The sequence below is a fragment of the Echinops telfairi genome, unplaced genomic scaffold (genome assembly GCF_000313985.2).
Source record: "Echinops telfairi isolate 266 unplaced genomic scaffold, ASM31398v2 ScPeMD7_443;HRSCAF=831, whole genome shotgun sequence".
Classification (NCBI taxonomy): domain Eukaryota; kingdom Metazoa; phylum Chordata; class Mammalia; order Afrosoricida; family Tenrecidae; genus Echinops; species Echinops telfairi.
The window spans coordinates 83224902-83239644 of NW_022104341.1; the positions used below are offsets into that span (position 1 = coordinate 83224902).

Below are 14743 nucleotides of genomic sequence, written 5' to 3' on the forward strand. Positions count from 1 at the left end.
AGTGAGGAGGGAGGGGAAAAATGAGGACCTAATGCCGGGGGCTTAAGTGGAGAGCAAATGTTTTGAGAATGATGAGGGCAATGAATGTACAAATACACTTTACACAATTGATGTGTGTATGGATTGTGATAAGAGTTGTATGAGCCCCTAATAAAATGATTTTTTTAAAGTCCTACTTAAAAATAAATGCTCTTAAGTTATATTTTTTTAAAGAAAGAATGGAAGCCCAAATCTGTCTTGTTCATAAGCACAAGCACACCGATCTAGGTGTAAAGATGGACCCCTGTTGTAAAGAAAATTTGGGAAGGAAAAATAAGCCAGTTCTGAAAACCCTAGCAGATCTGGGGGGGTTTGTTTAATTTTTATAAGGAAATGAGTTAATGTTTTGGAAACTTTCTCGATCAGTTAAAACTGGAAGAGAAGAGTAAACTTAAAGCATTAAGGGTTACCCAGACATGTAAGGAGCAGTATCAAGAATGTGGGTTCGTTTCTTTTCCAGGGGCTTTATGGGTGTGCATCATTTTAAATCCACACTGCAAACTGGAGGAAAAATCCTGTTGGCTGCTGCAGCTGCAGAAGTGGAGCGACCTTGATGTCTGTCCCCTGGAGGATGGGAATTATGGGCATGAGCTGCCCAACATCACCAATGCACTTCCCCAGAGTGCCAATCACAGCCCAGGTGAGCCAGGATTTTAGGATTTTTGTGCCCAGAACTCCAAAAGTGGGAGGGTAAAACCCAACAACAATGATAGCCAGACAGCTTTTGGGCTGTCAGAATAATCATTCTGAATAAAGAAAATCTGTTCAATTGAAATGCTAAGCCATAAATAAGACTAAACTTTCATTGTTAACATTGGGATGCTGTCCTTTTCCACACCTAGCATGCAAGTTCCCAGTTTAAAGTCCTACAGCTCTGGCCATGAATCTTCTCTAAGCTTCAGGTTTTCCTGTATATTGTAATTTGGCCTCAATTGGAATGATTTTTGTCTCAAAATACCTGCTTCAAAGGAGGACCAGTAAAAATCCGCTTAGAAAGTGTCCAAATCAATTACTTTTCTGTTTTCTTCAGATTTCTATATAGCAGATAGCTTGGAGGGGCATGTCCTTCCAAGTGACTATCAAGATTCCTGCTCCAGGGGTCCTTTTTTTTTAAGACAAAGCAATTGCAAAGCTATTGTAACCTCTGCCTTTTGAGCCCTCTGGCCTACAGGTCTCATCATTCACTTTAGCTTTGTTGTTGCTGGTTGTTAGCGGTGCCGTCGAGTCAGTTCCAACTCATAGCAACCCTGTGTCCAACAGAGCGAAGCAGCCAGTTGTTCTCTGCCATCCTCGCAGTTGTTCTTGGTTCATATAATTCAGGAAAAGGATTGTTCTTTAGCCTTTCGTTGATAGGATTTTTATAGACAATGATTTTACACTTGGTTCCTTTTCTTGTAGATGATAAATCTGATCATTTTATTTCAAGGAAGAAATCACATAGATCTTTGCTGTGTTTTCATCTATTGTACCATAATTGATAATGTATGTTTAAGGCAACTAAGGTAATGAATGATTAAAAATGCTACAGTCTTGCAACTTCTGTAAGCTACCCTTTTCCTGGTGGTACAGTAGCTTATACATTGATCTGTTAACCAAAAGGTCAGCAGTTTGAATCCACCAGCCACTCCACAAGAGAGAAAGGAGGCTGTTTACTCTCATAAAGATTTAAAGTCTCAGAAACTCAAAAGGACAATTCTCCTCTCCTCTGTGAAGTCACTATGAGTTGGAATTGACTCAGTAGCAGTAGGTAGCACCCTTTTCTGGAACTAATCTAGCCTCCACAACTCTGAAAGCCATCTTTGTTAGTACTGGTTTGGGATAGCACAAAGTTAAATGCATACAAGCAGATGCTCCTTGATCTGTATTTCCTTTCTTCTAACAATATATTGGTTCTTTGTTGTTACTGGTACTCATATGAGGAGACTACTTTCTAAGTCTTCTCAAGCTGTGACTGGTTTCTCTCTCACACCCCTTATACCAGAAGGCCAAGAGGAACAGTAAGTATCCTTCTTGTCCTTCCTTGCCATTTCTCCATCAATAACCTCACTTCCTCCCTAAACTACCCCCTTTGAAATCCATTCCATCCAAGTGTAGACCCTTGGTAACTCCTCATTCCTTGAAGATGTTAGCAATTGGCCTACTAGCACTATTATATGTCAGTACTTTTATCATAATACCTGGTGATTTCAATAGCCATGGATATGATCCTTCCGTTATCTTAGCCTCTCAATTTTTATTTTTACCTCTTTCAAAACTCTTATTTTCTCCCTTAATTTAGCCAACCAATACCAGTGCCCTGCCTTGGGCTTTGTTATTACCAATAATTATGCCTTCTTCATAATCTCAATTTCATTTACCTCCAATCACCAGTATTTCTGATTTTTTTCCCCTTAGTGTCCCAATTCTAGGAATTCTAAGAATTTCATCCTTTGAAGCTACAACTTTTTCACTCTCTTGATAGACTAATTTTCCTTATTTACCCAGGTAAAATTCCTTGGCACATCATTATACTCACTCCTTTGCATATACACTCTTTCCCTCTGTCACACTCATGTAACAAAAGACCCTAGTAATAACTCACACCTGCACAGCTAAACATGGATAGAAGCACAACTATGTTAGTTGTTCTTATTTTAAATCTCTGACCACTGGTTTTAGGTTGAGTGCTCCCCACATATCTACTATCTATCCTTCATAACGCCTTCATTCTGTTTCTACCCTTTTATCTTAGTCTGTTCTCAGAACCACTGCTAGAGTTCGACTTCTGAAATACAGGTCTGGTCATGCTCCTTCATGATTTAAAGCCTTCTAGGGCCTCTCATCTTACTAAAAAAGCCTTTTACTTATGGCCTAAGGCCTTCCATGACCTGGATCCCCATTATCTCTCTGATACTATCTCCTATCATTATCCTATTTTTATGATGACGTTTTAGTCTGTCTACACCCTAAAGATTGAGCGTATTTTGTCTGCAGATTTGAATTCCCAGAAACCCTTTTCCAGAAGAAAAATAGCATGGTAAGATGCCAATGAGAAAAAAGTTCATCAGTTTTGCTGGCATCGATTTTCCTTATTGTGGGACAAAACTGTAAGCCTTTGGATACCAGTATGATAAAAGTCCCAAATACACAAGACTTCAGCACTTTATAATCTTTAATATTAATTTCCCAGGAGTCCTTAGTGTGATAAGATTCATGCTACAAATGGTTCCGGATTATCCAGAAAAGCTATCTAGCTGTTTCTTTCTACCTCTGACCTCTATAGGGCCAGTTAGGCGCCTCATTGATTGAGCAGCTGAGGCCCACTGTCATTCCTTTCTTGTCTGTGGCTCGGGGTCCCAAAAGAAATTGGTTTTCTTTCAAAGGAAGCGTCAGTCTCTAAGAAGACTCTTTCCATAGAGGGCACAGACTTGCTGACACTTTATCCAAGAAAGAAGCAACACAATAAACACTGACATACAAAGTGGCTATTCACACTTAGCCACATGCTAATCGTTTGTCCATCCTTTCAACCTGAAGAAGATACAAAAGCTGGAGCTTTGGATTGCCTATCAGTAGATTATTATATTATATTTCTTTCTTTCTCCAGACTCTCTATCCAGACCAAGACGAACAGTGTTCACTAGAGCCATCGAGGGCCGTGAATTGCATTGGCAGGACAGCCACTTACAGCGGATAATCAGCAGTGATCTATATACAGCTCCTGCTTGCCAACGGGAAAGTGAGAGACTGCTCTTCAATTCTCAAGGCCAGCCACTGTGGCTTGGTAAGTCTATCTCTACTCTTGAAAGGCGTGGATAAGCTAGATGCATACCAGCAACATCAACTGCAATTTGGATGTTCTTCACCCAGATCTGTTGAGACCTTGTTTAGGGCCTCAGGTTATTTATGTGAAGCCTGAGCTATTTGTGCATGCATTCAGCTGAGGTACAATAACCTCAAATGGAAGAATTTGTATCCTGTCCTTTCAGCTTTGAACAGGAAAAGGAGTTAACAAATCTTCAAGTATTAACAAAATCATTAGACATTTGTTCACAGGCTATCTCAGTCAGCCGTTACTGAGTAGCATTATAATCTACTCTAAAATTGCATGTTTGCTAAAAGAGCACTAAGCCTGAAACTTAAATTACCCCGTGTTAGTAGCTGAGGCACAATCTGCATTTCTCACCAAGCTGCCTTCCATTTCTCTTTCCCATTTTCCTCCCCTCCTTCATCACAGCAGCACAGAGCTGTCCCATCCTGCGTTTAAACCCTCCTCTGAGCGAGTTTGCTGATGGGGCCTTCTAGTACCACTCTCCTTGGATTTCTCCTAGGGTGCCTATTTTAAATTAAAGACTTTTTAAAATATTATTTTCTGAGTCTCACAACAACGCATACATGTTTTCTTTTTTAACTTTTTATTTTCAACTGAGTGAAGGTAGCTCATACATTTTCAATGTCGTCTTCCAACTCTCTCACCCCATATCTTCTGTCTTTTTGAAGAGCTTGCACCAACTAGATATATGTCTCTTTCTCTCTTGGAAGCTTTGGCCAGACTCACTGTGGGTCACCACGTGGAATTCCTTCTGATCATCTTTCTTCTTCTCTGACCCAACACCTGTTAAACAAAAGTCTAATAGGCATGTGAAAAAATATGTACCTCATTGATAATTAAGTATGCATATTTGAAAGCACTTAGCTATCATTTGGTAATGCCAAATGGTCAGAGGTTTTTTAAAATAAAGAACCATCTTCTAGTGTCAGAAACATTGCATGGAAATAGATGGAAATACACTGGTTTTTAAGCCAAGAAATCTATGTCTAGGAATTTATCCAAAAGCCCTAATTAACTAAGGATATGCATAAGCTAGGGGGTTCATTAGAGCATGGGTATAAAGAATTTACAGGTGGGAAAACTAGAAGCAATCCAAATATCCAACAAAAGAGGGTTACAACAATGGATGGTATACATATTCAGTAATGATATTTCATCTCTTTTAACATTATAGAATATATTTAATGGCATGGGAAGATATTTACAATGTATGATATTAAGTGGAGAAAGCCAATGTAAAAAACAATAATTAAGACATTGACTAAAAAGAAATAATTATAATACCCTACTTTTATTAAAAATTGAGTAGAAAAGTCTGGATGACTATACATGAAACTGAAAATGGTTATCTCTGGGTAATGAGATTATAAATGGGTTTTATTTACTACTTTCTGTGTATCCATATTTTTTAATTTTCTGCAATTCTCTGACTTCTAGTGTCATCTTTAAAATAATTCACAAATTTCTTTATAATCACTCACCCATTTATAAGTCTGTAGTAATCTTCCATTATTTCTAAGGTAAGTTCAGTTTGCTTACTGTTCTACTCAAAGCCTTTCTATTTTTCTAGCGTTATCTCCAGCTACTTAATGCTGAGCTATTTGTTAGACTCTGACACTATTCTACAGTGTACCTCTTATGCTTTTATTTGTATGCCTTTTCCAGGAATACCTTTCCCTGTTTGTCTATCTATTTATCTACCAATGCTCAGTTCAAAACATTACCTTTGCTCTGCATATATTCTACTATGTCTTTTTTCCATTATTTTATCATTATGTGTTTATATAGCATTTGTGAACTCCTAGAGGTCAGTGCTCATTTCTGATTATCTTTGTATTTCCTTTACTGAGCACACCACCTGGCATATAGTAAATTTCCAGGAACTATAGAATTAATAAGTGAACACTTTTCACCTAAGACCATCGGAAAACACATATTTCTGATGGTTTTAGGAACCGAGACACAGTTCCTCTATCTGTCTCCAGGAGGGTCCGCCCACATGCAGATATGCCCCCATAGGAGTACGAGTACCCGGCATGAAGATTGTTACCCAGGCTACCCCATACTTCAAGACAAAATTTCATTGATTTGTCATTAGAAATAAATATTTCACAATAGATAATTACATATTGTTTTGTGATTAATCACTAGGCTTTAATTATGTTCAATTTGTAACAATGAAAATACATCCTGCATATCAGATACTTACATTACGATTCATAACAGTAGCAAAATCACAGTTATGAAGTAGCAATGAAAATAATTTTATGGTTGGAGGGTCACCACAACATGAAGAACTGTATTAAAGGGTCGCGGCATTAGGAAGGTTGACAACCCCTGCCTTAGTACGTGTTCACAAAGAGTAGTACTATATCTTAGTTGTGTATCTCTTTCTACACCGCACCTTTCCCCTGAGGCTATGGTAGCACTTAAATGTGGTACTTAGGATTTATTCAACTTTTTATCTTTAATGAATAAACAAGTTCCTGGTACACAATAGATGTCAGGTTGAATTTCAGGAACTGAACTGAATACAAACTACCTTCGTCAAGCATGCATTTTCTTGACTTGAAAATTTAACTCAACTTAGATATTTTCTTCTTATCCTATAGAGCATGTACCTACAGCCTGCGCTCGGGTTGATGCCTTGCGTTCCCATGGTTATCCAAAAGAGGCCCTCAGACTCACGGCGGCCATTATCAATACTCTGAGGCTGCAGCAACAGAGGCAACTGGAGATCTACAAGCATCAAAAGAAAGGTATAACAATTGGGAGCAGTGGAAAGCCCTTTGGCCTGGAATTGATGAGGTTCCTTGGGTGGTGGAAGACCTAGGACTGTATTTAATTTTTATTAAATTTCACAGTGTGGGTATAGCAAGGCTTAGAGGATTACAGATCATTCTACCTGCCATGTGATCTAGACTACCTCACCCTACCTCTCTGAATCTTAGCTCTCTCATCTGTATAAAGAACATAATAATGCCTTTCTTGCTTCACTTACTTTTGTAAAGCTCACATAAGATCTGGTATGAAAAACCCTTTTTAAATTCTACAATTATATCCATCTGTGTGCACTGCCAGAAGGCAGCCTAAATGCAGTGCGCATGGTAAGCTTTTAGCCAGTCCTGTCAACTTGAGGCAAAACAAGGAGAGTAGCTTTTCTTTGATCCTCAAAGCCAAGGCCTGCAGAATGCTGAGCAGGAGACCCAGGCAGGGACATAAAGCAACGTGTGTCTTCTCCGCTCTAAAACTCGAACCTGCTTGCTTCCAGAACTGTTGCAGAGAGGAACCACAACCATCACAAACCTGGAGGGCTGGGTGGGCCACCCCCTGGACCCCATTGGCTGTCTTTTTCTCACTTTGACTGAGGCCTGCCGCCTGAATGATGATGGCTATCTGGAAGTGTCAGGTACAGGGGTCAGCCTGAGGTAGTCTCCTCCTGCCAGACTCCGGTCTGACTGGTCTGCCTTTTGTCCAAACTGGCCATCCCTGAAAGGTTTCCTTGGGCTGCTCTCTTTCCTACCATCCTAGTCCGATCCTACTTTCCCATTTTACCTTACCCACTTTCCTTTGCTTATTTCTTGTTCTCTGCCCTAAATACTTAAGGAGTTTGGTCCAAGGTGGGAAGAATTTTAGGAGGCACATGCCAAGTCCTCAGAGCAGTCTGGATAGGGGAGAGATTTCCATTGAGAGTTCCCACCCACTCCCCCGCCCCCCACCCCCCACCCCTGCCCCGCCTTGCAATTACAGAGTACTCTCTGGTCTCCATTGAACGTTTCCCCTCTTGAGGGCTTTGTACCAGATTCACAAATGAGAAATTTTAAAAATTGACAAACCAAACCTGGCACTGCCCTGTAGGTTGTGACGCATGGTGACCCCGTGTTGCAGTGTAGAATTGCTCCCGGGGTTTTCTTGGCTGCAGTTGTTTCAGAAGCAAATCACCAGGCCCTTCTTTCATGGCACCGCTGGGTGAGGTCAAACTGGCAAGCTGTAAGTGAGTAGTCCAGTGCAAACCATTTACACCACCCAGAGTCTCGTAAAGTGGGAGCATTTAGTAGAATCTCAGAGTAGCCAGGACTAGAGACAGAATTGATTCTTCTGTCACGATCTTGTACACACATCCACTGAAGTATTTAGCAACCTGCATTACGATTTGTTTAAAATTTTGATGGACTTATCTTTCTGATCCTTACACTTAGTGCAGCACCTGCTATTTAATGGTGGTGGTGGCTGCTGTCGTGAGTTCCAACTCAAGAGGACCCCATGTGTGCAGAGTAGAACAGCTCCTGCTGTTTTCAAAGCTGTGGCCTTTGGGGAACAGATCACCAACGTATCTTCTGTGGTGTTTCTAGGTGGATTCAAGCCTCCAGCTTGGGGCTAGTAGCTGAGTGCTTCACAATCTGCTCCACCGAGGAGGGACCCCTTTAAAAAACCCAAATCCATTGCCATCAAGTCAATTTCACCTTCTAGTAACCCTGCAGAAGCAACCCTATTGGTGTAATGGTTGCAAGTTGGCCTGCGATCCACAAGGTCTACAGTTTGAAACTCCAGCAGCTCCTCAGAAAAAAGGGCTTTCTGCTCCTATAAAGAGTCGCAGTCTGAGAAACTCACAGGGGCAGTTCTACCCTGTCCTGTAGAGTCACTGAGTCAGCTTGGACTTGATGACAGTGAGTTTGGGTGTTTTGGGTTTTGTTTTTAATAGAACAGGGTAGAACTGGCCCGTGCAGTTTTCAAAGCTGTAAATCTTTACAGAAGCAGACTGCCTTTCTCTTGTGGATCAGCTGGTGAGTTTGAACCACTAACCTCTTGGTTAGCAGCCAAGCATTCAACCACTATGTCACCACAGCTCCTTAGAGTCTCATGCTGTGCCATAAATATTTATTAGATGAAGGGGAAAAGTAATCAAGGCTTTTAAACCTCTGCTCTTTTTAATCGTTTTATTAGGGGCTCATACGACTCTTATCACAATCCATACATACATCAATTGTGTAAAGCACATTTGTACATTCATTGCCCTCATCATTCTCAAAACATTTCCACTTAAGCCCCCGGCATCGGGTCCTCATTTTTCCCCTTCCTCCCTGCTCCCCCCTCCCTCATGAGCCCTTGATAATTTATAAATTGTTTATTTTGTCATATCCTGCCCTGTCTGACATCTCCCTTCACCCACTTTTCTGTTGTATGTCACCCAAGGAGGAGGTCAACCCATTCTCCCTCTACCCTCCTAGTATCGCCACTCACACCACTTAAACCTGTGCTCTTTTGCTGAAACTGTAAACCCAGTAGTGAAGCATATAAAATAATAATACCAAAGCTGTGAGTGTTGTATAAAAGTAAGAGTTTATTTGATGGGTTTGGATTTATCTGGGTAGAAATGCAAAGAGTAGCCTACACCAAATTAGTACTGCCCTTGTCTTGCCTTTGATCCCCTGCAGAAGGAAGCCCCATCTTTGGCCCGTTTCATCTACACAGTGGCACAGGTATCTTGAAGTTGCACTTGGAATTCATTCATTCACTATTAAATACACTCAAGGCCTCGATCAGGCAATAACGTAAAGTCTTTTCCCTTTAAGGTACTTACACTCTAGTGAAAGAGACAGACAAAAACAAACAACAATGGCATTATATAATATGCTAACAAAAGACAACTATAAGGTTTTATACTTCCCCAACTGGCCTTGCCACCTAATAATCTTTATAGTGCAGTATAATTTTTTCTGGTATATTTCCTTATTGCTTTGGGTTCTGACTCAGCGTCTCTATGATATCTATTAACCAAGTTGTATCCAAAGGGAGAGGGCAAGAAAGGCAGAAGAATATACGGTGCCTGACCTAAGCAACCTGTTGCCCTCAGATATGAGTGAGAGCAGAACCCCTGTGTACCAGCATGTACCTGTGGCTGCAGGCTGCCCAAACAACAGTGAGTCCTACTTATCGTTGGCCCTTGAAGTTGCTCTGATGGGAATGGGCCAACAGAGGGTGATGCCTGAAGGCCTCTACGCACAGGATAAAGTGTGCCGAAATGAGGAGCAACTCCTGAGTCGACTGCAGGAACTGCAACTGGATGATGAACTAGTGCAGACACTGCAGAAACAGTGCATCTTACTGCTGGAAGGTAAGTGGCGAAAAGCTGTTGGTATAGCGTTTTTTACCAGTGTCCTTGGACTCCCCATCGCTAACAGAGCACAAGGATAGGAACATTTATGGCATTGAAGTGTAGTGAAAATCCCCATGATGCACTTGGGATCCTGGGGCTCAAGTCCAGGCTGGCAAGTGGAAGTGTGCAGATAAATAACTGGCTGGCTTGTCTTTTCTTCTGCAGGCGGTCCCTTCAGCGGTCTGGGAGAAGTCATCCATCGAGAAAGTGTGCCCATGCATACCTTTGCCAAATATTTGTTCTCAGCTCTCCTGCCTCATGATCCAGACTTGTCCTATAAATTAGCCTTACGTGCCATGAGGTGGGTGGCCCTTTCCCAGGCCTCTTCCCTCCAACACAGCAGAAGTTTCCAGTGCTCTTTTTCTTTCTTTATCTCGCTTGCGAATCCCTCCCTCTTTGTCTATTCTTTTGGACCTAAAATAACTCAGGCTTTTCATACGATCTAGGATTCTTATCTAGGATGCCTTACTGGTGACCACTTGCCTCACTGGCTGTACTCCTGGTGGGTTATCTGGGGAAGCCCCTGAGCTATTAATAGATATAAAGCACCCAAGGTAAAAAGACTTAGATATCCTTACAAGGGTCTCCAACCTTCCAGAGCTCAACTGAGTCACAGTTCTCAAACACATGTCACCAGAGGCATTTCAGGGATGTAGTGAGGTCTGATTATAACAAAATTTGTTGAGTTCTACAAGTACCCAGGAACTCACTCCACATAGACTATAGTACCTTAGATTTTCAAACATTCACAACTCTTGGTTGGCCTTTTCCTGCCCAGTTTCTCCCCAACAAAGAACAAGCTTCTCTAAGGTGGTTCAGAATGGCAAGGGTCTAGTTGGTCACTGATGACTCTCCTTGGGTCTTTTAGGTTACCAGTTCTAGAAAACTCAACCTCTACAGGTGACACTTCCCACCCTCACCATATGGTGTCGGTGGTACCCAGCCGTTATCCTCGCTGGTTCACGCTTGGACACTTGGAATCACAGCAGTGTGAACTGGCCTCCACCATGCTGACCGCTGCCAAAGGTGAGCATAGATAGACCTTCGGCTCTAGTACTCCTCACTCTACCTGTCCAGCCCTGGTCTGTCAAAAGCTTAGCCTGTAGTCTTCCGAATAAGAGAAGTTCCTCAACTTCCCTTGACCACTTGAAGTAATAGGATCCTCATCGTGAATTCTGCCGTTAGAAAGAGCACCTGGAAGACAGAAGACCTGGGCTCAATTCAAAGCTTTGTCTTAATTACTAAATGTAGGACCCTGAGTACATAGACTAAAATTATCTTTCATGTAAGTTCCATATAAGAAAGTCACTTCTATTGGGCCTCCACTCAAGTACTCCCTCAACGCAAGAACACTTTCTTCTATTAAATTGGCATTCTATGATGCTCACCTTCCCGACACAACTGCTGAAGACAAAGCGGGTGAATAAGCAAATGTGGTGAAAAAAGCTGATGGTGCCCGGCTATCAAAAGATATAGCGTCTGGGGTCTTAAAAGCTTGAAGGTAAACAAGCGTCCATCTAGCTCAGAAGCAACAAAGCCCACTTGGAAGAAGCACACCAGCCTGTGCGATCACGAGGTATTGAAGGGATCAGGTATCATCAGAACAAAAAAATCTTACCATAGTGAATGAAGGTGGGAGTTCGGAGTGGAGACCCAAAGCCCATTTGTAGGCCACTGGAGATCTCCTTGCAGAGGGTCTCAGGGAGGAGACAAGCCAGTCAGGGTGCGATGTAGCAATGATGAAAAATACAACTTTCCTTTAGTTCCTAAATGCTTTCCCCCCACCCCCCATCATGATCCAAACTCTACCTTGCAAGTCTGGCTAGACCAGAGGATGTACACTGGTACAGATAGGAGCTGGAAACACAGGGAATCCAGGGTGGTGATCCCTTCAGGACCAGTGGTGTGAGTGGCGATACGGGGAGGGTAGAGGGAGGGTGGGTTGGAAAGGGGGAACCGATTACAAGGATCTACATGTGACCTCCTCCCTGGGGGATGGACAACAGAAAAGTGGGTGAAGGGAGACGTCGGACAGGGCAAGATATGACAAAATAATAACTTATAAATTATCAAGGGCTCATGAGGGAGGGGGGAGCAGGGAGGAAGGGGGAAAATGAGGACCTGATGCCAGGGGCTTAAGTGGAGAGCAAATGTTTTGAGAATGATGAGGGCAATGAATGTACAAATGTGCTTTACACAATTGATGTATGTATGGATTGTGATAAGAGTTGTATGAGCACCTTATAAGATGATTTTTTAAAAGCTACAAAAGCATAGAAATCTTTATTAAACAAAACTAGTAAAATGCAAAAAAAAAGAAGAAGAAGAAGGAAAGTCACTTCATCTTCCTAAGCCTAGGGTTCAAAATAGAATGGGATGATTACCAGTGACCTATTATCCTTTTAAGGCTATTGGAGATTCTGTGAAGTGATGACCAAGGTAGAACTACAAAACTCTTATCAGGTAAGAGAGTTTGTGGTTTTTCCAGGACTCTTGACCAAAAGACAAGCAACCAAAGTAGCTCTCAGGTCACTAAGCTCATATGAGCGGTGCAGACTTCACCACAAAGAGAGGTGAAAATAGGGCCCTACCTGAGGAGCTACTAGCTACCATGGACTTTTGGAGTACTTTTTAGCTATAAGAAAACTAATTGGGGTTTTTTTGAGAAATTTTTTTTACGAAAACTATCCTTTCATTGTAGCTTCCTCTTACCCAAAAAACAAACATTGTAGGAAAAATTAAAAGATACAGATAAATCAATTTTCAAAATGATCAATGATCCAATACAAAAATTGAACAGTTCTCAGAAAGACAGTTAAATGACTTTCAAACAAGTGAAATGCTCAGCCTCACTTGAGAATTAAAATTACTTCAAGATAACATTTTTCGCCAATCTTACTGGCAAAAATTCATAATGGGCACCCATGTGTGGGATGGGGAGTGGTGGCAGCAGTGGCTGGCATAAGGCATCAGATTCTGAGCAGGGTAGGAGGATGACAACGGCATGGAGAGAGAAGGGGCAGTGGTCGTGACAATATGAGGTGTCAAGAGTACAAGGCGTTGAGGAAGGCATCTGCACGGCCTGGGAAGAAGTGACAGAGCTCAAGTAGGATTAAAAGGATCCTGTTGGGGGAGCAGTGGTGACAGTGACCCTGTGAGGCATGTCAGAACTCAAAGAGGGTAAGGAGGACATTTGCACCAGGTGTCAGCAGTGGTAATGGTAAAATAGTTAAATAAGTTCATGACAATTTCTCTTATGTAGAAAGGTAGCTATAGGTACACAAAGAAAACTAGAATTAACCCTGTAATGTTGGCTTGGAATTGGAGGCATTGGTACAAATTCATGTTTTTAAATATATCTGTATGTGTGTGTGTATGTGTGTGTGTGTGTGTGTGTGTGTAGAGAGAGAGAGAGATAAATATAGAAGAATATATCTATTGTATATGTGTGTGTTTCTCTGTGTGTGTGTCAGGAAAGGGGTATACACATACATATTCCCTAGATCTGTTCACTGAGAAGTCCTAAGAGCAGCCAATTTTCCAAGAGCATGAACCCACCTTATAAGAACCAGGGTCTTAGAGAAATTAAGGCTGGAGCAAGGGAGATCCTGGCTAAATATCCAGAATATTCTTTGCTAAAGAGAAAGGATAGTCTCAAAAAATTATGAGGATACATCAAAAGGGACTTAAAAACGAACTCAGATGGGTTACCACTGGCAACATCTAGAACATTTTGGCATCAAAACAAAGGTGATCTGCTTCATACCTATTAAAATAAACTCGTTGCCTATGAGTCAATTCTGATTCATAGTAACTCAGTAGTATAGAATTGTGCTGCCCCATAGGGTTTCCAAGGCTGTAAATCTTTACAGGACACATTTTTCTCCTATAGAGCACCTGGTGGGTTTGAACAAGCAGCTCTTCATTTAGCAACTGTGTAGTTAATAATTGCACTGCCAGGACTTCTTTCATACTTATTAGCATGGCTAAAATCCAGAACACTGACACCACCCGTTGGCAAAGATGCAGAGCGGCTCTCGTTCATTGCCAAATCCAACTCTGTACCCACTGAGTTCTTGAAAGCTTGTAAGTGACCACCTAGCATGCCACTACTGGTTTCTCATGCGGAGCAAGAGTGAAGACAACCAAAAACTCATGGAAACAATGAGTCAAGTAGACTATGGACCAAGTGAACCTCAGGTTCCAGACCTTGAGGCCAAAAGAACCATATTCCCACTACCAGTCTCTCTGAAAGGAATCACATTAGAGGGTTGTACGCAGAGTGGGAGAAAAAATGTAGAACAAAACTTAAAATCATTAAAATGACCTGGTTCACTGGTTGGTTAAAGACTGGTGGAGCCCCTAAGACTAGGAACCATGGTCATCCTTTAGGGTTGGAGCCGAACACCCCAATGGCTCAGCTTTCAGCCATGTTTGGTGAATAAGGTGAACATAAAACACAAAGTGTACGGGGAGGTGTGCACTTCTTAGAATTATCAACTATTTGAGATCAAAGGAGGCAGTATATACTTTTTTTTTAATCATTTTTTTAGGGGCTCAAACTCATCACAATCCATACATACATCAATTGTGTAAAGCACATTTGTACATTCATTGCCCTCATCATTCTCAAAACATTTCCTTTCCACTTAAGTCCCTGGCATCAGGTCTTCATTTGTTTCCCCTCCCTCCCCGCCCCCATCCCTCATGAGCCCTTGATAATTTATAAATTATTA

At 41.6% G+C, this 14743-nt stretch overlaps 1 protein-coding gene across 1 annotated transcript in view; it reads left to right on the plus strand.

Moving 5' to 3' along the window:
• Positions 1–14743, plus strand: part of ZSWIM5 (zinc finger SWIM-type containing 5) — a 77861-nt gene that overhangs the window by 46390 nt on the left and 16728 nt on the right. The window contains exons 5-11 of the mRNA XM_045291770.1: positions 500–679; positions 3626–3802; positions 6463–6609; positions 7122–7259; positions 9705–9965; positions 10173–10308; positions 10876–11033. Coding sequence (XP_045147705.1) covers positions 500–679; positions 3626–3802; positions 6463–6609; positions 7122–7259; positions 9705–9965; positions 10173–10308; positions 10876–11033 — 1197 coding nt within the window. The remainder of the gene's footprint in view (positions 1–499; positions 680–3625; positions 3803–6462; positions 6610–7121; positions 7260–9704; positions 9966–10172; positions 10309–10875; positions 11034–14743) is intronic.